General features: G+C 43.4%; 1 protein-coding gene across 2 annotated transcripts in view; it reads left to right on the forward strand.

The window, feature by feature from the left end:
* sema3ab (sema domain, immunoglobulin domain (Ig), short basic domain, secreted, (semaphorin) 3Ab) overlaps positions 1 to 27,095 on the forward strand; it is a 321,287-nt gene that overhangs the window by 235,904 nt on the left and 58,288 nt on the right. For both annotated transcript variants that reach the window (XM_041202609.1, XM_041202608.1), the window contains exons 8-11: positions 7,084 to 7,226; positions 16,941 to 17,055; positions 17,164 to 17,233; positions 18,706 to 18,850. In XM_041202609.1, coding sequence (XP_041058543.1) covers positions 7,084 to 7,226; positions 16,941 to 17,055; positions 17,164 to 17,233; positions 18,706 to 18,850 — 473 coding nt within the window. The remainder of the gene's footprint in view (positions 1 to 7,083; positions 7,227 to 16,940; positions 17,056 to 17,163; positions 17,234 to 18,705; positions 18,851 to 27,095) is intronic.

The following is a 27,095-nucleotide window of genomic DNA, read 5'->3' on the forward strand; positions in this document are numbered from 1 at the left end:
TGCCTGACTGATTCCACAGCCTATTATTATCACAGTGGGGGATTGGGGGGGTGGGGGTTGGGGGGGGGGGGGGTGGGGGGCGGGTGGTGGTGGGTGTGGGGCTGTAATTTCAAAGTTTTGATGCACAGCTCCAAGTCTTTGATATGGGGCTATGAATACAATTTATTTTGCATAAGAAATTAAATACTTGAAGGAATTTAAATGTATTGAAGTAGTTTTTAGCAATGAGGTTTTTTTTTAATAGTGAAGTCATCAATAGGCATCCAGGCACAGATTCTGCTCCCAGGTGGGATTGCCATAGATGGGAGAATTCCAAGCTCAGCGAGCTCGGCCTTTAAAAATGTCTGCTCACAGGTCGGATTTTCAGTGGGGAGTGCAGGCTGGATAGGGAGTCAGGCCCATTGCCCCCGGAGGAGGCTTCTGGGTTCAGAGGCAGGTTACACAGAAGGCCTGCCTCTGTGCTCTGGTGTTATATTGAAAAAAAAATCCATTCAGCTCTCACACCTCACCCCCTCACCCTCCCCCCACACACTCCATTATGCCCCATCCATGCAAATCTATGCCAGCCCCCCCATGGCCCCTCATACTCCATGCCAACCCATGCCCTCATGCCTACCCTCCATGGCCCCTCATACCCCGTAAGCCTCCACATCCCCATGGACCTTTATAGCCCTGATACCAAATTAGCGCCAACTCAATCCAACCCATGCCATCCACCCACCACCCCTCTGTGCTGACTCACTTCATATCCTATGACAGCTCCTTGACAGCCTTGGCAATTTGGCAGTTCTTTGACAGCTGGACAGTTCTTTGACAGTTCTCTGACAGCTTAACTGTTTCAATGAGCTAGTGCATAATCATGTTCACTTTTAACAATCCCAGAGGTGTCCCAGGACCAATTCCAAGGGGGTACCTTACCTCTTCAATGGGGTATCCTGATTATCCAAATGAATCCACCATATTCAGACCACCTCTTACCTGTTCTAATCTGCACAATTCAGGTTTGACACTCTTGGCCTATCAAAGTTCCACTTCAGTGGAGGCACCTGGTGATTTAAATGGCCAGATGCCTCTGTAAACTGCGAATGTGTGAACCCTGGCCCGGCTCCACTCCCACTCCCACAAAAGATGGAACATACTCTTTTGGGGGCAGGCATGGAATTTTTGGCCATTTCTGGGATTTTTTTCCATGACGGAGAGTCTTTGTGTGTGGCTGTGGTGTGAATGGTTGTGATGGTATGGTATACAATACCCTGTCCCCCATTTAATATTCCTTCAGAGCAAACTGATTAATTTCTGTCTGCAGCTTGGAGTGTTGACCTGCAGTTTGTAGAGTGGAAAACAGTTTGATTAGTGTGGTCAATAAATAGCTAACAGAGTGCTGCAGTGCTGTTTACCAAAGTGCTCAAAAATGAAACCATTCAAAGCAAGTAACTTAAAGCAGTAAATCAGACAGAGAGAGACAGAGGTTAAGTGCAATGTGACCAGATTTGAGGGGCCTGAAGTGTTTAGATCTGGGAAAGATTAAAATGCAACACTCCTATTATGCAATATGATCTAATGAATGTGAACAGACATAACTTTCAAATAGCAATGGAGCTGAACTTTATTTATCAAAAAGAAAAAAAAGGGACCTGAATAAGTGGATAAGAACTGGCAGTTAAGGAGGAATGATTGACAAAAAGGCTAAAGAAATAACATAACTGATTAACTGTGAGCAGAGGTATGGATTTCTGGTTTGAGATCATACTTTGCATCTACTAACCCTGGAGCGCTCACATAGATTCCTTTGCTGCTCTGAAAAGGGTTAACTCTTTTAAATTAAATTGATTAACATGTCTCCTTAAGTAATGGGCAAAGAAACTTTAAGTGATCACATTAATCTTTGATAGACAAGTATTTATACAGCAGAAGTCAAGATTCCAGCACCAATAATAAACAATTAGTCAAAGCACATATATTAATGAGTGAAATTTTAAAGCAAATAATTTAAATTTTGTTTACTTATACCTATACCTAATGAGTTCCTTTACAAATCAGAGAGGGTAGCATTTTCCGGTCGGTGAAGGTGGGGGGGGCAGGGCCCACTCGCCGACGTGTAAGATGACGCGGGGTGATGCCAGGCGTGTGTCCCAATGTCACTGCGCATCATTTAGAGTTTCAGTTCGGCAGGGGGCAGCCAAGTTGGCTGCGTACCCACTGAACTGTCAATGCCTTATTATGGTCATTAAAAAACTAATTAATGAAATTAATGGGCCTGCCTGTCCAGCCTCAAGGTTAGTGGACTGGCGAGGAGGTCAGGCAGCCTTCTGAAAAAGCACAAAACCTCATCCACGGGCGGGAGGAGGTTTCATGTAAGATTTAAAATGTCACAAATATTTTTTTTAAAAATAGTAATGGACATGTCCCACCTCATGTGACAGTTTCACATGAGGGGATAAGCCCTTAAATTTTTTTTCCGTCTTTAATTAGGTTTTCAAAAGTAACACTGATCTTCCTGAGGCAGCACTTTGCCGCAGGGAGACCTATGCACTCTTTTACTCCCGGCTCAGGGATTCCCACCCCCCACCCACACAGGGAGCGCACAGCACTTCTGGGTGGACATCACGCTGGGTGGGCCTTAATTGGCCAGCCCACATAAAATAGCAGCGCATCCCCATCCGGGGGCACCAATCGGGAACCCGCCCGCCTGCGCCCGCTCCTGCACAACCCTCCTGCAACAATGACAACATAAACATTCCACAATATTCACCGAGGCAAACCCAGCTAACAAGGAGAGGGATTAGAGGATAAAAGCAAAATACTGCAGATGCTGGAAATCTGAAACAAAAACAAAAATAGCTGGAAAAACTCAGCAGGTCTGACAGCATCTGCGGAGAGGAACACAGTTAATGTTTCAAGTACGTGTGAAGAGTCATACGGACTCGAAACATTAACACTCTTCCTCCCCACAGATGCTGTCAGACCTGCTGAGTTTTTCCAGCTATTTTTGTTTGTGTGAGGGATTAGAGGAGGTGACCAAAGGCATGATTGAAGGGCTTGGTTTTCAAGACGTTTTTGCAGATGAGGGAAAAATGCTTTTCGGCAGAAGGGGCAGAGAAATGCAGAATGCTGAGAACTAGGCTACCAAGGAAAACACACAGAAAGGAGAGTGAGAAGAGACATATAAACATACATACAAACATATCAACAAGGAGCAGGAGTAGGCTATTCAGCCCCTCGAGCCTGCTCCGCCATTTAATAAGGTCATGGACGATCTGTTAGTAACTTGAAATCTGCATCCCACCTACCGCCGATAACCTATCACCCCCTTGTTCACCAAGTATCTGTCCACGTCTGCCTTAAAAATATCCAAAGACTCTGCTTCCACCACCTTTTCAGGAAGAGAGTTCCAAAGACTCATGGCTCTCTGAGTGAAAAAATATCACCTCATCTCCATTTTAAGTGGACGACCCCTTATTTTTAAACAGTGACCCCAGTTCTAGATTCTCCCACAAGAGGAAATGTCATCTCCACATCCACCCTGTCAAGATCCCTCAAAACTAGAATCAGAAGAGCAGAGAGCATGCATTAACATGTATACCCAACTGAGACTGAGGTAATGGGGTCATGACTGCATTTGTAAATGGGAGCAATGCATTTTGAAGACAAAGTATTGGCATAAAGGGACATTTATGGAGATTGATGAGAGTTAGGTTTCTAAGATATTGGGGTTTAATATAGGGTAGGATGTAATAGATGTTGTTTGGTCACATTGGATTTTATGAAGGGAAATGACATGTCTTGGAGATGCTGTGTATTCTCCATTGCTCCTGCTAAGGTCCAGGCAACGCATTTAGAAACTTGGGTCAACTATTCTTCCTCAGATGTTGAGACCTGTCTAACATAATCCTTTTTGTTAGAGTAAGGTAAGGCAATACATAAAACATTGACATTTTTAAATGTTACCTTTTGACTCTTTATATAGAGAAGTTTAGGACTCAAAGGGTTTTATTGCTTTCACACAATAAGATCAAGGCTTACTTTCCTTTCCTGACTGTTGCTCTTATATAAATCATGTGAGGGTTGAGAAGAAGCAGATGATGAATGATAGGCTGCTTTGATTCAGTAAGCTTTGTACTGTATCAAGGGCAATTGCTGTTTTGAATATTGAAAGCCCATTCGCCTGCCATAACCAGGTGCATCAGAATTGAGAATAAATGCAGTTAATGTGTTTGCAGTAAAATGTTATTTTCACTGCTTACTGGTGTGGAAGTAAAAGCTTTGTTACACTAAAATGGCAGGGCAGAAGGTGGACAGCTGTTTATGAGTTGAAGTATTGATGTGCTTAATTTGTGGGCAATACATTAAAGGGTCATTTGTAAACCTTGGAATTGTATAAGGAATGGTTGAAACATCTGAGGTTGTGTCAATATGTGCAACTTTCTTTCTACTGCCTGGGTCAATGTCCAGTATCACAATCAGTAGCAATGTAGCCTTTTTTCCCACCCTCTCAGTCAGGAATTTTTTAAAAATTCTTTCATGGGATGTGGGCATCACTGGCAAAGCCAGTGTTTGTTGCCCATCTCTAATTGCCCCTTGCAGGGCACATTTCAGAGGGCAGTTAAGAGCCAACCACATTGCTGTGAGTCTTGAGTCACATGTAGGCCAGACCAGGTAAGGACAGCAGATTTCCTTCCCTAAAGGGCATTAGTGACTCAGATGAGTTTTTACAACAATCAGTGATAGTTCCGTGGTCACCATTTCCGTGACCAGCTTTCAACTGAATTCAAATTCCACCAGCTGCCGTGCTGGGATTTGAACCCATGCCCCCAAAGTATTAGCCTGGGCCTCTGGATTACTAGACCCGTGACATTACCACTATGCACCATCTCTGAAAGATAGCAGCTAGTATTTAGCTTCTAGTGCTTTTAATGTAATAGAATATCCTGAGGCACTTCTTAGGAGTGTTATATAGCAAACTTTGACAGCAAGATATTAGGGCAAAACACCAGAAGCATGGTCAGAGGTGGATTTTAGGGAGCATTTCAAAGGAGGAAAGCGAGATTTAGCAAGGTAGTTTCAGAGCTTAAATCCCATGTGCGGCCACCAATGAAGGAGCGATCAAAATCAGGGATGCACAAAAATTAGGAGTGCAGGTATCTCAGAGGGTTGTGGGGCTGGGGGAGCTTAGAGAGATAGGGAGGGGAGAGTCCTTGGAGGGATTTGAAAATAAGGATGAAAATTTTGAAATAGAGGTGTGGCCTAAGCAGAAGCCAATTGGTCAGTGAGCACAGGAGTGGAAGGTGAACGGGATTTGGTGGAATTAGGGCATAGCAACCTCCAGTTTACAGAGGGAAGAGTGTGATGGGCAGTCTAGGGGTGCACTGGAATTGTGAAGACTAGAGGTAACAAAGGTATGGACAGTTTCAGCAGCTGATTGGCTGAGGGTGGAGTCAGGTGATGTATGGAGGTGGAAACTAAAGAACCAGGAATAAATAACTAGCTTGATTAGGTATGAGCTAAAAACTGGGCACAGTGCAAGGCCAATTGCTCTGTCATTTCACTAATATTGAAATCCAATCCTCTTTCTATCCATGAAAGCAGAAGTCCAGTTGTTTACGAATTTCTCCTTCTGCATTAAACATGGGAATAGTAGAGGTTTATTCCAGTGTGACTTTTGATAGGACATGCAAAATTGTCTCTGTTGACAGTGATACAGGTGTGCATTTAAAGGTGCAGAGGTATCACAAATTAAAGCAAAGGGAAACAATAAAATTCATAAAACATTGTCATGTTCCTCATAAATGTCTAAAGCATTTCACAAAGTGTCCCTAATTGGAAATGCAGTCACTGTTGTTCTGCAGACAAACAGGACAGCCATTTCATGCACAAAAAGATCCCACAAAATAGCATTAAATCAGATGACCAATTATTAGGCAGGGCCCCTGGTACTTGCAATGGGATCACCTGTTACTGGCCTCTGACATTGACAGATCCCAGAGATTCAAGGTCGGGGGGTCAATTAATTTGCATGCCTCAAGCAATTATCACTAGGGTCCCTTACTGAATGGGCAGCCTTCAAATGATTATTGAATCCCCCTCCATAGAGATCCCATTATTGCCTCTCTGGGAGCTGTATGACAGCCTGAGTTCAGGAACTCCCCAGACCTGATCAAAGACCATGGGCAGAATTTTGCCCTTGACGGGCGGGCGGGCCCCACCGGCTTGTCAGCGGGTGGGCAGCCAATCGCTGCCGCCGAAGCAGGCCCTGCCGCCATTTTAAGTGGGTGGGCCAATTAAGGCCCACCCAGCCCGATGGGAAGCACTAAGTGCTGCCTCAGGGAGATCGCTGAAAGGCTGGCAAATATAAAAAATAGAACAATAAAAAATTGATTAACAATTAAAATTCATTATTTTCAATTAAAATTCATTAATTCAGTTAAAAAATGCATTAACATGTCTCCCTCATGTGAAAATGTCACACGAGATGGGACATGTTAATGAAATAAACAAAAACTTTATTAAACTTATTTAAAGCCGCTATCGAACCTCATCCCGCCACTGGATGAGGTTTGTAAAAAAATCACCTACCAGCCTGCCCCTTGGGCCCATGCGCCGAGCCGAAGTTCGCACGGGCCCCTCAAAATCGTCAACGATTGGCAATTTAAGGGCCTTAACGAGGCCTTTAATTAATGGGCGGGCGCGCATCCCACTGCTGTGTGCGCCCGCCGACCGAAATCCTGCGATGCCGTGCGCTGACATTGGGACGCTCGCACAATATTTTAAGATCTGGCATGTGGACTCCACCACTCGAACGTCAGCCAGAAGATTCTGCCCCATGTTCAGGTAGGAATCCATTGGAAGGGCCTAGATTGTTTTAACCGAATTATTTTTCCTTATTTACTGCCATTAACATATTCATAGACCAAAGCGCCTATATGGTTTCCTACTAGTGTTAAAAATCTAATGAGAGTTGATTGTATTAGCAGGGATGGTATTAGGATTAACCAGCAGATTACTAAAAAAAAAAGATTTTTTTTTCACTTAATTTATTAGTGTTTTAATAGTTTGCTTATTTTTGATTTTCTTTTTCTTCTTCAGAACCAAAATTTATTGGTGCCCATTTGATACCAGAAAGTGACAATCCAGAAGATGATAAGATATATTTCTTTTTTCGAGAAAATGCCTTGGATGGAGAGTATTCAGGAAAAGCGACTCATGCCCGAATAGGACAAGTGTGTAAGGTCAGTTGGATGTGCGACAAGTGCGTAAGGTCAGTTGGATGTGTGACAAGTGAGTAAGGTCAGTTGGATGTGTGACAAGTGTGTAAGGTGTGTGAACAATTCTCCAAAACTAAAGGTATCTTACTGGTTTAATGATTGCCACTTGATCAGTGGCAACACTGAGGGTGAAACTGGTCCACATCAGCTATTGTGAATTCAGTTAATTCTTTCCTCCACATCCAATTTTCTTTCCACTGAAGTTCAGAGGACAATAGTTCAAACTCTTTTTAGAGACTCATTTCCTTATCCCACTATATCCCACTTTTACTTGGTCTTAAATTAAAAATCTTGGCAATAATTTCCAAGTCAATGGAAAATGAAAGCTGCTGTAGTGAATAATCATCTGCTGATTAACGATGAGTCTGGTTTCTGGGCACAGACCAGTTCCAACATTATTGTGGTGGAATTCTGAAGAGAAGCTTCATCTAGGACAGGGAGAAATAGTGAAAAATAATATACTATTCTATACTAATACCATAACTGCAACAATTAACATTTGTAAATCATCTGTAATAAAGACAGAAACATAGAAATTCAACATGAACAGTTGCGCTGATCAAGCATTATCATATGAGTTGCCTGTTATACACATCACTTGATATTCAGCTTGATTGAAATCAGTTGAACTCAATATGGGGATGGGGTGGGGAGTATGAATGCTCATTTTGTGATACCACTCAGCACAGCTTTTAGCTCAAGGAATTTAAGGAACTTTCCAGTTGGGAAATCTATCCAAGCAGGGATAGGAAAATGGCTAAAGGCAGGTTGGCAGAGCTACCTATGAAGGAATTGAAAGTGTGAGGGGAAGTCGTTTGAAAGCTCTGGCACCAGTATGACAAAAAGGATAGTGAACACACCAGCAGACCAGAGCTAGGAAAATGGGTTGTGTGTGGAAAGTGTACAAGGCTCCCGGTGATTGCAGAGTAGGGTGAAGGATATTGCATTCATTGTGAGAGAAGTGAGATAGGGGAGATTTGTCTGTTGTTGCATCGTTTGCCAACTCAGATATAAGTCCGTTTTGAAACTGAGCCTTAACTGGTTTAGGGCGAAGTGTGCAAACAGCTTCATGACGTGCCAGTGAACAACTGTCAGCATGCACAGAACTTAATGTAATGGATATCCTAAACCACAAGATGTGAAAGCACATTTTCTCTGCCAGTAGGGTTATCAATCTGCCTCTCCAGCACAAGTCTTTAATCCACCTCAATTCTGATATAAATGCAGCCCTTGTCTATTAAGGAGCTCAAGGGGAAATCAATTCTGTCACTTGTGCTTAAGTCCACTACACAAAGCAGGTCTAGTTCAGGCTGTGATTAGCAAGATTCTTCGAGTTCAGTAGAATTATTTTATGGGAAGGGTGTAGTGGAAAATGCTAGGTCAGATCTTGACGTTTATTGAAGCAAGCGGGTAAATAAGAATTCCTGAGAAGTCTAGAAATTCATGTAAACTGTGGTTGGTTTACGATCGTGTTTCCTCAGTTGCTGAAAAAATAAAAAAAGTTTAAAATATATACTTTAAATATACCTTAACTGGATTAGTGCATATTGTAACATGCCAGTCTAATCTTCTACTATTAATTGAAAGCAGCAATCTGAAAATCGACACAATGATACTCAATACAAGTAATGCCATGTGGACCTCATCAAAATCCTCCTTTTGCCCCTTATTTTCCTTCAAAGAAATGTCAGGAAAGTTTGTGATTCACAGCTCATGCCCATAAAGAAAACAGGAAAATATATTTAACTGTCACAAGCTGTTTTGTGTTTGAATTAAAAACTCCTGTTAAAAGCTTAGAGTGTTTCCCAAATACCCATCAAATGAAAAACTGAGAGGAATTTACACATCAGGAATGTGGTTGCTATGAAATGAGTAAAAAATTTCCAACATTGGTTATAGATGTTTATATATTACTGTCAATGTCAATGTCTCACATACTGAACCGCCTCTTGCCTGAAGATTCTGTAATTCTGTTTTTTAAAAAATCTGCATCAGATTCAAGTCCATCTGTTTCACCTTTGCATAGGATTACAAAGTCACTGTACTGTGTTAATTAATATCTGACATTCAGATGGAACATGGCTGGATCTACAATGCATCTGGCCCATCTTATTAGGCTGGAGTGTTTTAAATTAATTGAAAAGGAAGTGACCAGCAATGTTCTTTTAATGATATAAGGAATTCTGATTAATGTCAATTGATTGTTTTGCAAACTGATGTTATCTCTTAAATGTTTCTTCACTGCAGTGAATAGTAATTAAGAATGTTGCAATGCAGACTAAAGTATGCAGACAAAATAAAATGGAAAATCATCGAAACCCAGAGATTCTGCGATTTTGCAACATGAGCACCAACTGAGAGCCCCAAAGTGGCCACTATGTTGGTCAAGAGAGGCCACCATGGAGCTGTTGTTCCAGGAATTAAGAATCTAAATTCTGATTCTTAGTTTCTAGAATTTATTAGAGGGAATGATACTCACAGAAAGCACTCTCAATGTTGCATAGGCTGTCATGTTACAGGTGCTGAAGTTGGACATAGGCTGATTAGCCCACTGGGGTTTCCATAATCTCCTCATGAGGCATTTTCAGCTCAACTAAAAGAGCATTACATTGTGCATCCTCCATAACCCTCACTCTTGTTTCTTTATAATAAATTACATTGGCTCAGCATTCCAGTGAGAGGGACAATAGGCATCCTTTCAAGTACAGAGAAGTTAAACATATCTATTAAAAGATTAGTCACACAAGGCTGTATGATGACATTCAGTATAACCTTGGCGAATGGCGGTGACTTGTTGACATTCTATGGATGTAACCTGTTTCAATAGATTCTGCAGAGTCAATCCTTTAACAACAAAATAGGCTCCTGAACACAAAACAGATTATTTAATGAAAAAAATTGTTCCTTATAGTGTTCCTACTATAAGGGCAAGCTATTAATGGGGCCTCAGGTCTCGCTAATTTTTTGTGTGAGCTGCTGGCATCTGTGCCTCCACAGACAGCTCACACATTGAAGACTCCCCCTGTTCGATTTGTCAACATTACTCTCATTTTACACACATAAAGACAGGCATAACACACTCTAGTTTCTATCCTGATCCATCAGGATGGACACAATAATTGAATCTAGTCAGACTTTCATGTAGTGAAACAAACTTATTTCTAACTGAAGAAAAACTTGAGTCTTAGTAACAATTTGCAGATCTCTGTGCCTGAAAGAGGTTGGTTACATTCAAATGACAAATAAATGTGGACTGGGAGTATTTAGGAGGGACTACAAATAACCATAAAGCACAGAAGCAAAACCTGTTTAAATCGAGCATCTGAATTTGAGGACATCCTTGCCATCTCTGTGCATCAGTTCTTAAACTGAATACAGTAGATGTTAATACAGATTATGTAGGGGATACTCAGTTCGGGTCCGGTTTTTGTGTTGTTTACAGACTGTTACAATGGTTTAATGACAGAGAAGAACTCATTAGTGTGACATCAGTTTCCCTGAAATTTATCTGTTGTTGATTGGCAGGAAATCCTACATCAAGGATGTATCATTTACTCTAAAATCTCTTTGTATCATACCTTGCAACCATTTCATTTCAAATTGCCCTTGGTCCCAGTTTGATTTTTTTAAATCATCCTGTGTACAATATAGATTGGTGCAGTAAACAAAGCAAGGCTCTGATTGACGTTTTATTACTTTGTCACAGTCCATTGCAAGCATCTCAAGTCATGGAAAGAAAGCTCAGTGATTCCAGTGCCGCATTCCGTCAGCACTGCCCTGGAGTGGCAGCCTTGATTTTTGTTATCAAGCTCTGGAGTGGAAACTGAACCCAGAACCTTGTGACTCAGGGGCGAGCATGCTGGTAACCGAGCCATGGCTGACACTCTGCTCTGTAACCCCTCCTTCAATATGATCGTATTTTGTTGTCGTTAATATCTGCACCAGGATCTTCAGTCCATGACCTATGAATGGAATTATCATACTGCCAGCCTTATCTCTAATTTTAACAAAATCCACAAGCATTTTTTAAGGGAAGCCAGCTGCATTTCCACGAGCTATTGATACCAGGTCCCATGACCTTGCATTATCGTGCACATCCACTGACTGGCCATGAGGTGAATACATTACCCAGTGCACAGCAGCCCCGACATCGCTGTATCAGATCTGCATTACAAGTCCCCTGGCTGAGCATATTTCTCTGCCGGACAAAATAGATTTTTATGCTTTCCATGCTCAACTGAGCATGCAAAATGTTTGCAGAAATGTGTGCATATTTTGAAAAGATGATATAGTTTGTTTAAAGGGATATTACAACTTTTTGGAGAGTTGTCAGCTTAATTTAGGATTAGAAAAACAGCTATTTTATTAGGCTGTGGACACATTTGTACTGATTACCAAAGTCATCTAAATTTCATAACAGCACAATAACTAATTACAGAATATTATCGGTGACCTTATTACATGATTAATCATGCCATGGCACTTCTGCTTCTGTGAGCACCTGGTTAATAATATCATGACCCTTTCACGTCAATCATGATGTATGAGAACAACATCAGGATGAGTTATGTGGAGAGACTGGAGAAGCTGGCATTGTTCTCCTTTAGAACAGAACAGGTTAAGGGGAGATTTCAGTGAGATGCTAAACATTATGAGAGGTTTGGATGGAGCAGACAGCGAGAAACTGTTTCCAGTGGCAAGAGGGTCAGTAAGCAGAGGAACACAAATTTAAAATAATTAGCAAAAGAACCAAAGGGGGAGATGAGGTGAATTTCTTTCATGCAGGAGATGTTGCAATCTGGAATGCGCTGCCTGATAGGGCAGTGGAAGCAGATTCAACAGGAACTTTCAAAAGAGAATTGGATGAATACTCAAAAGTACAAAACCAGCAGTCTGGTTTAATGAGTCTGTCCAGGCATGGTAAGCTGAAGAGCCTCTTTCTGTGCACTGTGACTTTGCATGAACTGCTGAAAGATTGTGAAAACTTTTATCCCATTTGTCTGAACTGAGTTCCAAAGGAAAAAGGAGTGTCCTAAGCTGCAGCAATATTACGTTTCCAATGTCTTGCATTCATATTTCAATTTGTGTCCCATCACATGACCTATTTGAACTGAGAGAAGATTTGTGCTCCAGAACTTGCCGCACTCCTAGCCAAGCTGTTCCAGTATAGCTACAACACTGGCATCTACCCGGCTATGTGGAAAATTGCCCAGGAATGTCCTTGGCACAAAAATCAGGACAAATCCAACCCGGCCAATTCCTGCCCCATCAGTCTACTCTCAGTCATCAGTTAAGTGATGGAAGGGGTCATCAACAGTGCTATCAGTGGCACTTGCTTAGCAATAACCTGCTCACTGATGCCCAGTTTGGGTTCTGCCAGGATCACTCAGCTCCTGACCTCATTACAGTCTTGGTTCAAACATGGACAAAAGAGCTGAACTCCTGAGGTGAGGTGGGAGTAACTGCCCTTGACATCAAGGCAGCATTCAACCGAGTGTGGCATCAAGGAGCCCTAGCAAAACTGGAGTCAATGAGAATCAGGGGGAAAACTCTCCGCTGGTTGGAGTCATACCTAGCACAAAGGAAGGTGGTTGTGGTTGTTGGGGGTCAGTCATCTCAGCTCCAGGATATCACTGCAGGAGTTCCTCAGGGTAGTGTCCTCGGTCCAACCATCTTCAGCTGCTTCATCAATGACCTTCCTTCCATCATAAGGTCAGATGTGAGGATGTTCACTGATGATTGCACAAAACTCAGCACCATTTGCAACTCCTCAGATACTGAAGCAGTCCATGTCCAAATACATCAAGTGCTGGACAATATCCAAGCTTGGGCTGACAAGTGGCATGTAATATTCATGCCACACAAGTGCCAGAAAATGACCATATCCAACAAGAGAGAATCTAACCATTGCCCCTTGATATTCAATGACATTACCATTGCTGAATCCCCCAGTATCAATGTCCTGGGGTTATCATTGTCCAGAAACTGAACTGGACTAGCCATATAAATACTGTGGCTACAAGTGTAGGTCAGAGGCTAGGAATCCTGTGGCGAGTAACTCACCTCCTGACTACCCAAAGCCTGTACACCATCTAAAAGGAACAAGTCAGAAGTGTGATGGAATACTCTCCCCTTGCCTGGATGAGTGCAGCTCCCACAACACTCAAGAAGCTTGACACTATCCAGGACAAAGCAGCCCGCTTGATTGGCACCCCATCCACAAACATACACTCCCTCTACCACCAACACACAGTAGCAGCAGTGTGTGTACCATCTACAAGATGCACTGCAGGAATTCATCGAGGCTCCTTAAACAGCACCTTCCAAACCCTCGACCACTACCATCTACAACGACAAGTGCAGCAGACACATGGGAACACCACCACTGGATGTTCCTATTCAAGTCACTCACCATCCTGACTTGGAAATATATTGCCATTCCTTCACTGTCACTGGGTCAAAATCCTGGAACTCCCTCCCTAACAGCACTGTGGATGTACCTACATCACATGAACTGCAACAATTAAAGAAGAAAGCTCACCATCACCTCCTTGAGGGCAATTAGGAGTGGGCAATATATGCTGGCCTAGCCAGCGACACCCACGACCCTTGAATGAATTTTTAAAAATCGCTCACTAGGACACCCAGATCCCTCTGCATCTTGGAAATCTGCAATGTCTCACCTTTTAGATAATATGTGCCTCTTTTTTTATTTGCCCTGCAAAAATTGATAACCTCACATTTTCCTTCATTATACTCCATTTGCCAGCTCTTTGCTCACTCACCTAACCTATCTATATCTTTTTGTAGTCTCCTTACAGAGGGCAGTCAGGATTGGGCAATAAATGCTGGCCTAGTCAGTGACATCCACATCCTGTAAAATTATTTTTTAAAAATTCCATGATATGAAAGGGTTGTTTGAGTCTTGAGTTTTCCCTGCCTTTATTGGGAGGTCAGTTCAGAACATTAGTGATAGTATTTCAGCAAACACTGTGTTTTCACTATTTTACTGTCTTACTATTCAGACTGTACACCTTACCTGATATAATGAATAAACAACATGATGCCTTTGGCAGTTGAACTGCAGCACATTTGTGCATTTGTACTTGGTGATGTGTTGTCCCTTGATGGTGCATGATTCTATCCACCTTGAGAGGTGCCCTGGTAGCCATAACAGGACCACATCTAATCTGTTACTGCTCCTGACTTGTTCAATTAATGATATTTGGAAAAATTCATTTGATGTTTTTCAAATAATATTTTACACACATCTTTTAAAGGTGGATGAACGAAAGGAAAAGCCCTTTAATTTCCACCTAACTATAAAAGTAAAAAACATTGGTTTATCTTGTAGAAGGTAACTTCAGTTTAATCATTTTTCTGTACATGGGTTTCATCCCCAGGGTAACTGCAATGACTTAAGATATGAATATGGTACAATGTACCTCAAAATGACTGCATTGATTTTTCTAGACACAAACTTTGATCCATGATTTGAGAGAGATGCTAATGTTTTGAGTTTGCCCTGTTTACATTGCAAGATCGATCCACAGCATCCGTACTCAATCATTATCCTAAGCAAGTTTTTGTAGAACCGTACATCAGTAACCAGCCAGTCCAAAGCACTCGTACCTGACTGGGACAATGGGCTGTACTGGGATATACCCTCACATTCATCATGGGGATATGACAACAGTTGAAGTTAGGGGTATATAATGGTAACAGTTCTATTGCTTTCAATGTAAATGAAAATGACAGTAAGTTGAAATTATTCAAAAATATGGGCCTCAAAATCCCGTAACCTGGACTGGGCGTGGATTGGAATTTGGGCCAAGAATTTCTGACATGGCTGATTTATGCCAATGTCTTGGTGAAGAAGCACAACAGCAGAAATTCTAAACAAAAACACAAATAAAAATACCTGGAAAAACTCAGCAGGTCTGACAACATCTGCGGAGAGGAACACAGTTAACATTTCGAGGCCTTTTGACTCTTTGACTCTAAGGAAAAATAGAAAAGAGGTGAAATATAAGCTGGTTTAAGGGGTGGTGGGACAGATAGAGCTGGATAGAGGGCCAGTGATAGGTGGAGATTGCCAAAAGATGTCATAGACAAAAGGACAAAGAGGTGTTGAAGGTGGTGATATTATCTAAAGAATGTGATAATAGGTGACATTAAGGGTAGAAAGCAGGATGAGCAAGTTACAGATAACCCTAGTGGGGTTTGGGTGGGGGGAAGGGATCGAAATAGGCTAAAAGTTAGAGATAAAACAATGGAAGGAAATACATTTAAAAATAATGGAAATAGGTGGGAAAAGAAAAATCTACATAAATTATCGGAAAAAAGGGGGATCAGAAAGGGGTGGGGATGGAGGAGAGACTTCATGATCTAAAGTTGTTGAACTCAATATTCAGTCCGGAAGGCTGTAAAGTGCCTAGTCGGAAGATGAGGTGTTATTCCTCCAGTTTGCGTTGAGCTTCACTTGAACAATGCAGCAGGCCAAGGATGGATATTTGGGCATGAGAGCAGGGTGGAATGTTGAAATGTCAAGTGACAGGGAGGTCTGGGTCATGCTTGCGGACAGATCGAAGGTTTTCCGCCAAGCGGTCCCTCAGTCTGCGTTTGGCCTCTCCGATGTGGAGGAAACTTCATTGGGAGCAGCGAATGCAGTAGACTAAATTGAGGGAAGTGCAAGTGAAATGCTGCTTCACTTGAAAGGAGTGTTTGGGCCCTTGGACGGTGAGGAGAGGGGAAGTAAAGGGGCAGGTGTTGCACCTTCTGCGGTTGCATGGGTGGGTGCCGTTGGAAGGGGTTGAGGTGTAGGGAGTGATGGAAGAGTGGACCAGGGTGTCCCAGAGGGAACAATCCCTGTGGAATGCCGCCGGGGGGTTGAAGGGAAGATGTGTTTGGTGGTGGCATCATGCTGGAGTTGGCGAAAATGGTGGAGGATGATGCTTTGAATGTGGTCGCTGGTGGGGTGATAAGTGAGGACAAGGGGGACCCTATCATGGTTCTGGAAGGGAGAGGAAGGTGTGAGGGCGGATGCGCGGGAGATGGGCTGGACACGGTTGAGGGCCCTGTCAACCACCGTGGGTGGAAAACCTCGGTTAAGGAAGAAGGAGAACATGTCAGAGGATCTGTTCTTGAAAGTGGCATCATCAGAACAGATGTGACAGAGGCAAAGGAACTGAGGGAATGGGATGGAGTCCTTACAGGAAGCAGGATGTAAGGAGCTGTAGTCGAGGTAGCTGTGGGAGTCGGTGGGTTTGTAATGGATATTGGTGGACAGTCTTTCACCAGAAATTGAGACAGAGAGGTCAAGGAAGGGAAGGGAAGTGTCAGAGATGGACCATGTGAAAATTATGGAGGGGTGGAAACTGGAAGCAGAATTTCTGTTCAGTTGCAAAGAGGGCTAAGGAAGTGCCCAGCCTCTGGAGACAGCTGCATACAAGTGACTGAACTGGGGCAGTGCAGCATCACGTTGGCGGGTATAGGTACTGCTCTGCTTCACTCAGATCAGCAGAACCAGGCCCTCAAAATTTCCAGGTCTATTGATAAACAGGGAATACGCTACATTGGAAGTATTTCTATTGAATTTGTTCTTTCTATTAACAAAGTGCTCTGATATGTTATTGTGATTTAATGCATTCAATTAACTTGTCTTCTTTCTGTCATCAGAATGACTTTGGTGGCCATAGAAGCCTGGTTAATAAATGGGTAACCTTTCTCAAAGCTCGTCTAGTCTGTGCAGTTCCCGGGCCAAATGGCATTGACACTCATTTTGATGAACTGCGTAAGTAGGAAAACAGATGCCATGACAAACAATTATTAAAATCTTATTTCAACAAATTCTCCATGTTTTATTTTACCAGTGACTAAAACGCAAACTATTGTTTTTCAGAGGATATTTACATAATGAAATCTAAAGATCCCAAGAATCCTTTCATCTATGGCATCTTTACTACTTCCAGGTAAGGAAATCAATGCTCTGAGGTGTGAATAAAGTAAAGCGAATAAAGGTCACTTCACTTACCCTGATATCTCTTGGATGGCGTCACTGTGCTGCCATGACTTAGTCACACGTGTAACGGAAACCATACGTGTGTAAGTATGGTTTCTGCTGCATGATGACATTCCAATGGTACAACGCATATACTCCAAAGGAATTCAGACCCATAGAAACCATAAATTATCCAAACAGTGGATAAATTATCCTTTGCTGAAGCAGCTGTCTTCAGCCTAACTAGTCAAAACTTTATCCTCTGGCTTTTTTCTCCCCAGTAGGTCAATGTAGCTAAAAAAGTTTTTCTATTTATTCTTTCACAGGGTGTGGGCGCCAGCATTTCTTGCCCATCCCTAATTGCCCTTGAGAAGGTGGTGGTGAGCTGCCTTCTTGAACCACTGCCGTCCATGTGGTGTAGGTACACCCACAGTGCTGTTAGGGAGGGAGTTCCAGGATTTTGACGCAGTGACAGTGAAGGAACGGTGATATATTTCCAAGCCATGATGGTGAGTGGCTTGGAAGGAAACTTGCAGGTGGTGGTGTTCCCCATGTGTCTGCTCCCTTGTCCTTCTAGATGGTAGAGGTCCCGGGTTTGGAAGGCGTTGCCGAAGGAGCCTTGGTGCCGGAGTCTTTAGGCACTCTATGACTCTGTTGTTATATGATGTATCCATTGCTTCTTTCTCTCAATACTTGAGTAGTGACAGATAGCACTTCAGGGATGGACAAGCATATCCTCAAAAAAAATGTTTTCTTGCAGAAGTGTTTTTGATGGCCATGTGTGTTTCTAAAATAGCTTCCAGCATGAGGTACAAAAGTAAAAATATTGTGAAAATAAGATGTAGTTGGAGGCAGTATTATTGCTGTTAATCCTTTGTGAGCATGCTGATGAACACGTATTTAATTTGGGGACACATTCCTTTGATAATGTAGGTGGGAGGATGAGAATGGACAGATAGGCTTGTGGAAGTGCTTTGAGGATTAGAGTGGAGTTCTTTTCCTCTTATTACCCTCAGACCAAATGGTTATTACTGACCAGTTTTGCCATTGATGCCTCAACCAATTAGCATTTTTAAAGATGGTTGGCAGACCTCATGATTAAAGCTGGGATCAATGAGTTCATAAAAGACTGAGGTATGTCTTTTATTCGGTAAGGCAAGAGTTAATTTATCCAACACAACTGATTTCTTAAATTGCGACTTGCACAGCCCAGGCAGTTTAAGAGTAAGTTTCCTGGGATGGTTTCCTGTGCAGGACCTTTGATCAAGTGGCAATCTGGTATGTTTTTACCTTTCGGGGAGCATTGTTAAGGCATTCTGGAGGCAAGAGAACATTTTCTCTGAGTGCAAATATATTCTGCATTCCTCAATAACATGAATATTATTATATCATCCCCTAATCAGTTGTTTAGACTAATCATTTTCATGATATTTTTCCATATAGCAACATCTTTAAGGGCTCAGCTGTGTGTATGTACAGTATGTCTGATATAAGAAGAGTGTTCCTGGGCCCATATGCCCATAGAGAAGGTCCGAGCTATCAGTGGGTGCCATTCCAAGGAAGAGTTCCGTACCCTCGCCCAGGAACAGTAAGTGTTTATAACATTGGTACAAAAATAAATCAATATAAATAACCTATTAACAATGGAGTAACATAAACTAACCTGCAACAAAACCATCATATAAGGTCCAATCTCATTCAGATGTATGTAAACCATAAGCCCCAGGATTGAAGAGAGTTTAAAAATATTCATCTTTTCCAAACATATATTACATTTCAAACTTTATTTTACACATTTTAATTTCCCTCCTGTGCTTTTCTGTTAATATTCTTCTAACCCTCTTCACTTCTATTCCTTGTTTCTATTATGTCTCTCTCTGTACTAGTTTCTTTTATGTATTGTCTATTTTGTCTCTATTTTCATTGTAACTTTTCTTATTGTCTAGATCTCCTGTTGGACTGTAAAATCCCTTCAGGGGCTCATGTACCAGGTCCTCCATGTCTGCAGTCAGCTTGTCCTCTCTCTTACTTTGTATTGCCTTTTCACTCTTTCATCTTTTTCATTCCTCTTCTGTTTTCCCCTCTGGATGTCATGTATCCTTAACATCAAGTCTGTTCAATGGAAAAATTGTGACTCTTTGTTGCATGGCTACATTACATAGCAACTGAGACAATAACCACAAAACTGACCACAAACAGCTTTAAGTCATTGTTTCAATCCTTAAAAAGCTGGCTACTTCAATACAAAATGTGACAAGAATTTACATATCATTCCTCTTATTCAAGTATCAGAAGGTAATACCCAAAGCAAAATACAGTAGGCTACATGGAGAGCCGTCTTGTATTGCCTTCAATCCCTTCCCCTGTTGCTGTAGATGTGACCGACCAGTTCCCTGGACATTCACAGTCTTTGGCAACACTGGTTCTCGGTCACCTGTGGGAATGAAAGGTGATGTCTATAGACCCCGGATCTAGCTAAGCACTAATCTGCGATAGATCGTTGTGGCTCTTCAGCGACATGTGCTGGAGCCCCAGCCGCCCCTTCTTCCTGTGGGCAGCCTGGTGCCTCAGTTGCTCTCTTCTCCATTGTCTTTGCTCTCTGCAAGCCATGAGGGATATAGCTAGTTCATCAGGCTCCATGATCCTGATGTATTCCTCCTACAGGATGAAAGAGAGTCGCGTGGGTTAGCATGGGTGTACTGAACCTGTCTTGGTTAAGTCTGAAGGCCCTTTAACCCATCCTGGAAAGTGCCGGCCACCACTTGGATGGCCAGTGTTTAGTGCGCTGCTTGGCTGCCCGAAACCTCACCCACCTCCGCCCCCCCCCAATCCACCTGCCCACTGGACTGCAGGCTGTGCTCTCAGCTCAGGCACAGGCATCTCCTAACCCACACTACAAGGCTGCTCTGTTAGCTTGAACCATGGGGGAGACTGGTCCAAACTGGGATGATGACATTGCAAGGGATTGTAAGCATCTCCAGCAGTGACTGCTCTGTGGGCCAGCTTTAGCGAGGAGATTGTACAACGTACCCAGTCGTCCACCTGTTCTGCAGTCCACTAAAACACTCATTACTTTGCAGTTTGTGCCCAAGGGGTGAAAAGCTCTGGAGCACTTGGTGGCCCTTTTATGCCTCTGTGTTGCTTGAGTGGGCAGATAAGCCAGAGGCCCGACTCCAACATGTCAATGGGGCTGCACCTGACCTGTCTCAGCTGCAAAGGAAATGATCCCCTAATGCGTGGTCGCTTCCCTCGCCCACCACCAACCCCCATCCTACCCGTGCTTGTGTGCCACCTTCCACCACAGCACAGCCTTTACCTGACCCCTCCCCACAAGGTCACCTTAACCATAGGGCAGCCCTTGCCCCACCACCACCCCCCCCAATGTACCTCAACCTTGAAGTCCAACAGATGTCCCTCATGAGCGCTCCACAAGGTTACCATCCACTCATCTCCGAGTGCAGCCTGCCAAGAGCACGTCTTTTATATGTTGTTGTGAAACACATGGGAGTGTTGCTGTTCCTGAAGTCTGATGACAGGAAACAGCCGCCATTGATGGGCTGAGCAGACAATCGCGAACTGGTTTCATGATGTCATGAAACCAATTTTTGGCCTTCTCGCCATATTGTCCGTTCACCCCATCAAACACGCCCAACGCCAGCGGGCACGGACAATTCTGCCCTATGGGTGGAATTTAATGCAGCCTCTTGCAGTGGGTAACATGGCGGCCAGGCCCATTTAATCACGGGAAAGGCTATCGGTCAGTTTCCCAGTGTCAAGAAAACCTCCTGCTATTTAGTCAGAGGCAGGAAAAGGCCCATATAGGAAACTCTGCTACGTGTGGCAGGATGTCAATTAATGGGCCAATTGATATCAATTACCGAGAGCCCGGAATTTAGTGGTGGGTCGGGGATCAAGTGGGAATCACATGACTTTCCCATGTCTCCCCAAAGGCTGTCCAGCAAACCCTGTCAGGTTTACCAGCAGCATACCGGGGGATGGGGGGGTCCTTTTTAACAGGCTCTCTGTGCCTGATCGAGAGGCTTAACAACAAGAAGTTGGGGGGATGGGGTGGGGGGCGGGGGAGATGCCGCAAGCATACCTCCCACCCTTGCTTCCAACCCCTCCTTCCCCCCTCCTGCAACCCTCATCCAGCCCTCACTCTCCTGAGTCCAGGGATGCAGCAACGATCCCTGGTGAAGTTCTTGCAATACTATCGGCAGCAACCACCGCTCTTGGTGGCGCTGCCAGCAATGGAGAGCTACCAGCCTCTGATTGGCCAGCTGTTCCCGGCGGGTGGGATTTCCGTCAACAGGGTCCTAAGTCCCAGGGAAGGCCCCAGTGTTGGCCAGGTAAGTGTCTGAGAGACATTAAATTATGTCAGACCTCCCCCACGGAATCGATGTGGGTTTCTCACCAATTCGATAACCGGTGGGCAGGACCCACATTGGAAATATTAAATTCAGCCCTATATCTGCAACAGACATCAGCCTCAATTATGCCCTCATGTGTGTTAATCATAAAAACTAAATTGGAGGTTCCAGCACCTAGTTCAGCTCTCATATTATAATATAATCAGTTTAGGTTAAAGAAGCTAAAACTATAATGTTTTGATCTCCAGACCTTTCCTGAACAATCCATTGTTAGTTTGCTTATATAAAAGCAAAATACTGCAGATGTTGGAAATCTAGAACAAAAACAAAAATACCTGGAAAAACTCAGCAGGTCTGACAACATCTGTGGAGAGGGAACAAGTTAACGTTTCGAGTCTGAATGACTCTTCAACAGAACTAAGGAAAAATAGAAAAGAGTTGAAATATAAGCTGGTTTAAGTTGTGGGGGGGTGGTGGGACAGGTAGAGCTGGAGAGAGGGCCAGTGATAGGTGGAGATAACCAAAAGATGTCACAGACAAAAGGAGAAAGTGGTGTTGAAGGTGGTGATATTATCTAAGAAATGTGCTAATGGGGACATGAAGTGTAGAAAGCAGGACAAGCAAGGTACAGATAGCCCTAGTGGGGGTGGGGTGGGGGGAAGGGATCGAAATAGGCTAAAAGTTAGAGATAAAACAATGGATGGAAATACATTTAAAAATAATGGAAATAGGTGGGAAAAGAAAAATCTTTATAAATTATTGGGAGAAAGGGGAATCGGAAAGGGGGTGGGGATGGAGGAGAGACTTCATGATCTAAAGTTGTTGAACTCAATATTCAGTCCAGAAGGCTGTAAATTACCTAGTCGGAAGATGAGGGGTTGTTCCTCCAGTTTGCGTTGATCTTCACTGGAACATTGCAGCAAGCCAAGGACAGACATGTGGGCATGAGAGCAGGGTGGAGTGTGGAAATGGCAAGCGACAGGGCGATCTGGATAATGCTTGCGGACAGAATGAAGGTGTTCCACAAAGCGGTCACCCAGTCTGCGTTTGGTCTCTCCAATGTGGAGGAAACTGCATTGGGAGCAGCTAATTCAGTAGACTAAATTGAGGGAAGTGCAAGTGAAATGCTGCTTCATTTGAAAGGAGTGTTTGGGCCCTTTAACGGTGAGGAGGGGGGAAGTAAAGGGGCAGGTGTGGACTCCATCCCATTCTCTCAGTTCCTTCGCCCCCGTCGCATCTGTTCTGATGATGCCACTTTCAAAAACAGTTCCTCTGACATGTCTTCCTTCTTCCTTAACCGAGGTTTTCCACCCACGGTGGTTGACAGGGCCCTCAACCGTGTCCGGCCCATCTCCCGCGCATCCGCCCTCACACCTTCTCCTCCCTCCCAGAACCATGATAGGGTCCCCCTTGTCCTCACTTATCACCCCACCAGCCTCCGCATTCAAAGGATCATCCTCCGCCATTTCCACCAACTCCAGCATGATGCCACCACCAACCACATCTTCCCTTCACACCCCCTGGCAGCATTCCGCAGGGATCATTCCCTCTGGGACACCCTGGTCCACTCCTCCATCAGCCCCTACTCCTCAACCCCCACCTACGGCACCTTCTCATGCAACTGCAGAAGGTGCAACACCTGCCCCTTTACTTCCCCCTCCTCACCGTCCAAGGGCCCAAACACTCCTTTCAAGTGAAGCAGCATTTCACTTGCACTTCCCTCAATTTAGTCTACTGCATTCGCTGCTCCCAATGCGGTCTCCTCTACATTGGAGAGACCAAACGCAGACTGGGTGACTGCTTTGCAGAACACCTGCGGTCTGTCTGCAAGCATGATCCAGACCTCCCTCTCGCTTGCCATTTCAACACTCCACCCTGCTCTCATGCCCACATGTCCGTCCTTGGCCTGCTGCAATGTTCCAGTGAAGCTCAACGCAAACTGGAGGAACAGCACCTCATCTTCCGACTAGGCACTTTACAGCCTTCCGGACTGAATATTGAGTTCAAAAACTTTAGATCATGAAGTCTCTCCTCCATCCCCACCCCCTTTCTGATCCCCCTTTTTCCAATAATTTATATAGATTTTTCTTTTCCCACCTATTTCCATTATTTTTAAATGTATTTCCATCCATTGTTTTATCTCTACCTTTTAGCCTATTTCGATCCCTTCCCCCCACCCCACCCCCGCTAGGGCTATCTGTACCTTGCTTGTCCTGCTTTCTGCCCTTAATGTCACCTATTATCACATTCCTTAGCTAATATCACCACTTTCAACACCTCTTTGTCCTTTTGTCTATGCCATCTTTTGGTTATCTCCACTTATCACTGGCCCTCTATCCAGCTCTACCTGTCCCACCACCCCTTAAACCAGCTTATATTTCACCCCTTTTCTATTTTTACTTAGTTCTGATGACGAGTCATTCGGACTCGAAACGTTAACTGTGTTCCTCTCTGCAGATGCTGCCAGACCTGCTAAGTTTTTCCAGGTATTTTTGTTTTTGTGTCAGTTTACTTATAGTCATTTACAAAAAACAATTTTGTATTTTTATTGGTTGTGGGAAAGCCAACAATATTGCCCATCCCTAATTGCCCTTGAGAAGGTGGTGATGAGCCACTTTTATGAACTGCTGCCGTCCATGTGGAGTAGATAAACCCAAAGGACTGTTAGGAAGAGAGTTCCAGGATTTTGACCCAGCAATGATGAAGGAACGGCGACACATTTCCAAATTGGAAACAATCTCTCCACAGATAATCAGCAACATTCTTTTGAAATCTGAATTCCAAACAGCCATGTGGTTGGAATCACAGCTTCTGTAACTCGAATCTTCAGTGACACGTTATGTTTTTTCTTTAACAAAATAAATCAGTTTCTAAAATGCAAAATTCTAGAGACTCCTTTTTCTACAAAGGACTTTGTTAGATCTCATATCACGTTAAATTAAATGTTTACCGTAATCTGTCATAAATCATATTCTTTACCAGCATTAAGCCACTTTCAAAAAAATTCCAAGGTAGTTAATTGTCACTTGTTTTCTGCTACAATGAGTCCAGTGCTGCCTGGCTCAGCTATTTACCCTCAATGGGTGGAATCTTTTGTTCTTGGTGGGTGTCTCACCTGCTGCCTAAAAAGGCAGTGAAACACCCACGCTGACTCAGAGGAGGAAGACCCACCATATCTTCTGCCCATCAGGCAGTTAAGGGGACAGAGGTGGGCCATCCTCCAGACTGAGAAACCTGGGAAACAATGGCCCGCCCGCCTGGAGCTGCTGGCCAATCAAAGGCCGGCAACACCTGAACTAGGCAGCGCCACGGAGGAGGCTGTGGCTGTTGCCAGAACAACACCCCCAGGATCGAGGAGCGACCCAGGAAAAAAGGTAAGTGCTTTTGCTGCCGAAGGAGGGGGACTTGCGGAGTACGGGGGTCACAGGGAGAGGGGGACCATGGGGGTTGGCAGCAAAAGCAGTGAGGTAGTTGTCAGCAGCCACACCCTAGCTCATGTCCATGCCCTTCATCATGCACAGGTTAGTGCAGATTGAGGGATTCCACCCCTTCCGGCCCCACCACCCCCTCCAGCTGACATGCAGCCCCCACAGTTTTACCAGTCATGCAGGCTTCATGTTAGCCGAGACAGGAAGAAGGCTTGAGTGGTCATTAATTGGTTACTTAATGGACTCAAGTGGAGGAGGGGCCGAAGGCTGACCACGGGCCTACCCACCCAGACGTTAATTCTGGTGAAGGCAGGGAGGTGTCGGGTGTCACTCCCAATGCCAACCCACCAAATATTTAGGCTTGTTTGCATCCTTCCTCACCTCCTGCACGGAGACAGAAGATTCTGGCCAATTTATGAATTCACATAAGGTGATGCTTAAAAGAAGCACTGCTACCAGTGCACATCTTTATCATTGTAATAGTAATCTTTTATGACCAAAATGTATATTTTTAAAAACATTCCTAAATTACTAGACCATCAAACTTTCCCCTTTCATATTTCCCACTCACTCTCGGTCCGCCCAACCAAGTCACAAAATTTCCAGGGAAAAGCAAACATCAGAGAGATAAAAGTGGACCTTGGAGAGTACAATCAGCATTACTCCCACGTTCACCTATTTCCCGATGGGGGTTAGGATATACATCACTGCATTTTTGTGACATTACTTTACCTGTTATTTTGGTGAACACATTCAACTCGATTAAGATAAATGGGTTACCACCATTGTTCAAATAGTGACAAAAGAATTTTAGACAAACATATTAACGTGCTCATTACTAATTTTCCACAGTGTGATTTCATTCCATACGTGTTAACAAAATGTATTATCTTGCCAGCCATACTGTAAAGGTTATTGACCTGTAAGACAGGCTTATTGTTCAATCATGTGAATTTAAAATGTTCAGCAATTGGGTACATACACAAGAGGATTAAACTTGTCACTGCTGGAAACTCTCACCGACAGCTTTGGGGAGTGTTGCCGCGGCTATTAAGTATTTTCAGCCAGTCTAAGTGCAAGATGCCAAGGTAACAGTAGAAGCTAATATTTCATTCTCAATTGACTTACTGCAATCCTGACCATTGCCTGCAACGTACCATTCTTGCAAGCCAATAGCCCAGTAGTATTCCACAGGCCAAGGCTAATGCCACTCACAATTAGTTAAGCACAAATGCTACAACAACTTCAGGCATAGGGCAGGTGTGCAATTAAACACAATAACCCATGAGTCGCTGTCCCAGATGCTGGACTGTTCCACCATTAGCTTTGTAAAAATTACACGTCTGGCTCACCATCGAAATGCATTGAATGGTGTGAAGTTGCTGTATTTATGCAGTAAATACAAACTAAAGTCACCACAGGAAGTGAAAACTTTTCTATTTAAGTATAAGTACCCTTTTATCAATGCAATAAATGTTAATTACTGCTGGTCAACCTCTCCAGCACTAAAAATGAACTATTACAAGCCTGGCATCTCATTCCTTAGGTTTTAATAATTACTGGAGGCTTAACTTTTCTAAACTTTAATTTCCTATCTCTTTTATTTCTCTCTCAATCCAATCTTGCTTTCTCTCTCTTTATTTGTTGTTCTGTACCTGGTTTGACATTGACCAATTCCTCATTTATTTACATATTCTTCTCAGTTGTCTGATGATTATTTCCCAATCGTTCAATCTGATTGGTTAAGGACATTCCCTGTTTACTCTGGTCCCTGAAGCTCTGAAACCCATCTCTGGGACCTCTCCAGTTGGCACTTTCAGCCACTGGCCATGTAAAAATTTAAAAATCCAAATGCCAAGACAAGTCTAATAAAGAATAGATGCCATCTGATGTCCTATGACAGTAAATGGTGATCCCATGTGTTTTGCTCTTGTTAAATTTGAATAAAGGTTTCATAACAGGCTGGCAACATAATCACTGCAAGGATTCTGAGTTTTTAGGTTTATAGTTAGTTTATGAATATCCATTTTCAATG

This window comes from Carcharodon carcharias, chromosome 13 (assembly GCF_017639515.1).
Source record: "Carcharodon carcharias isolate sCarCar2 chromosome 13, sCarCar2.pri, whole genome shotgun sequence".
Lineage (NCBI taxonomy): Eukaryota > Metazoa > Chordata > Chondrichthyes > Lamniformes > Lamnidae > Carcharodon > Carcharodon carcharias.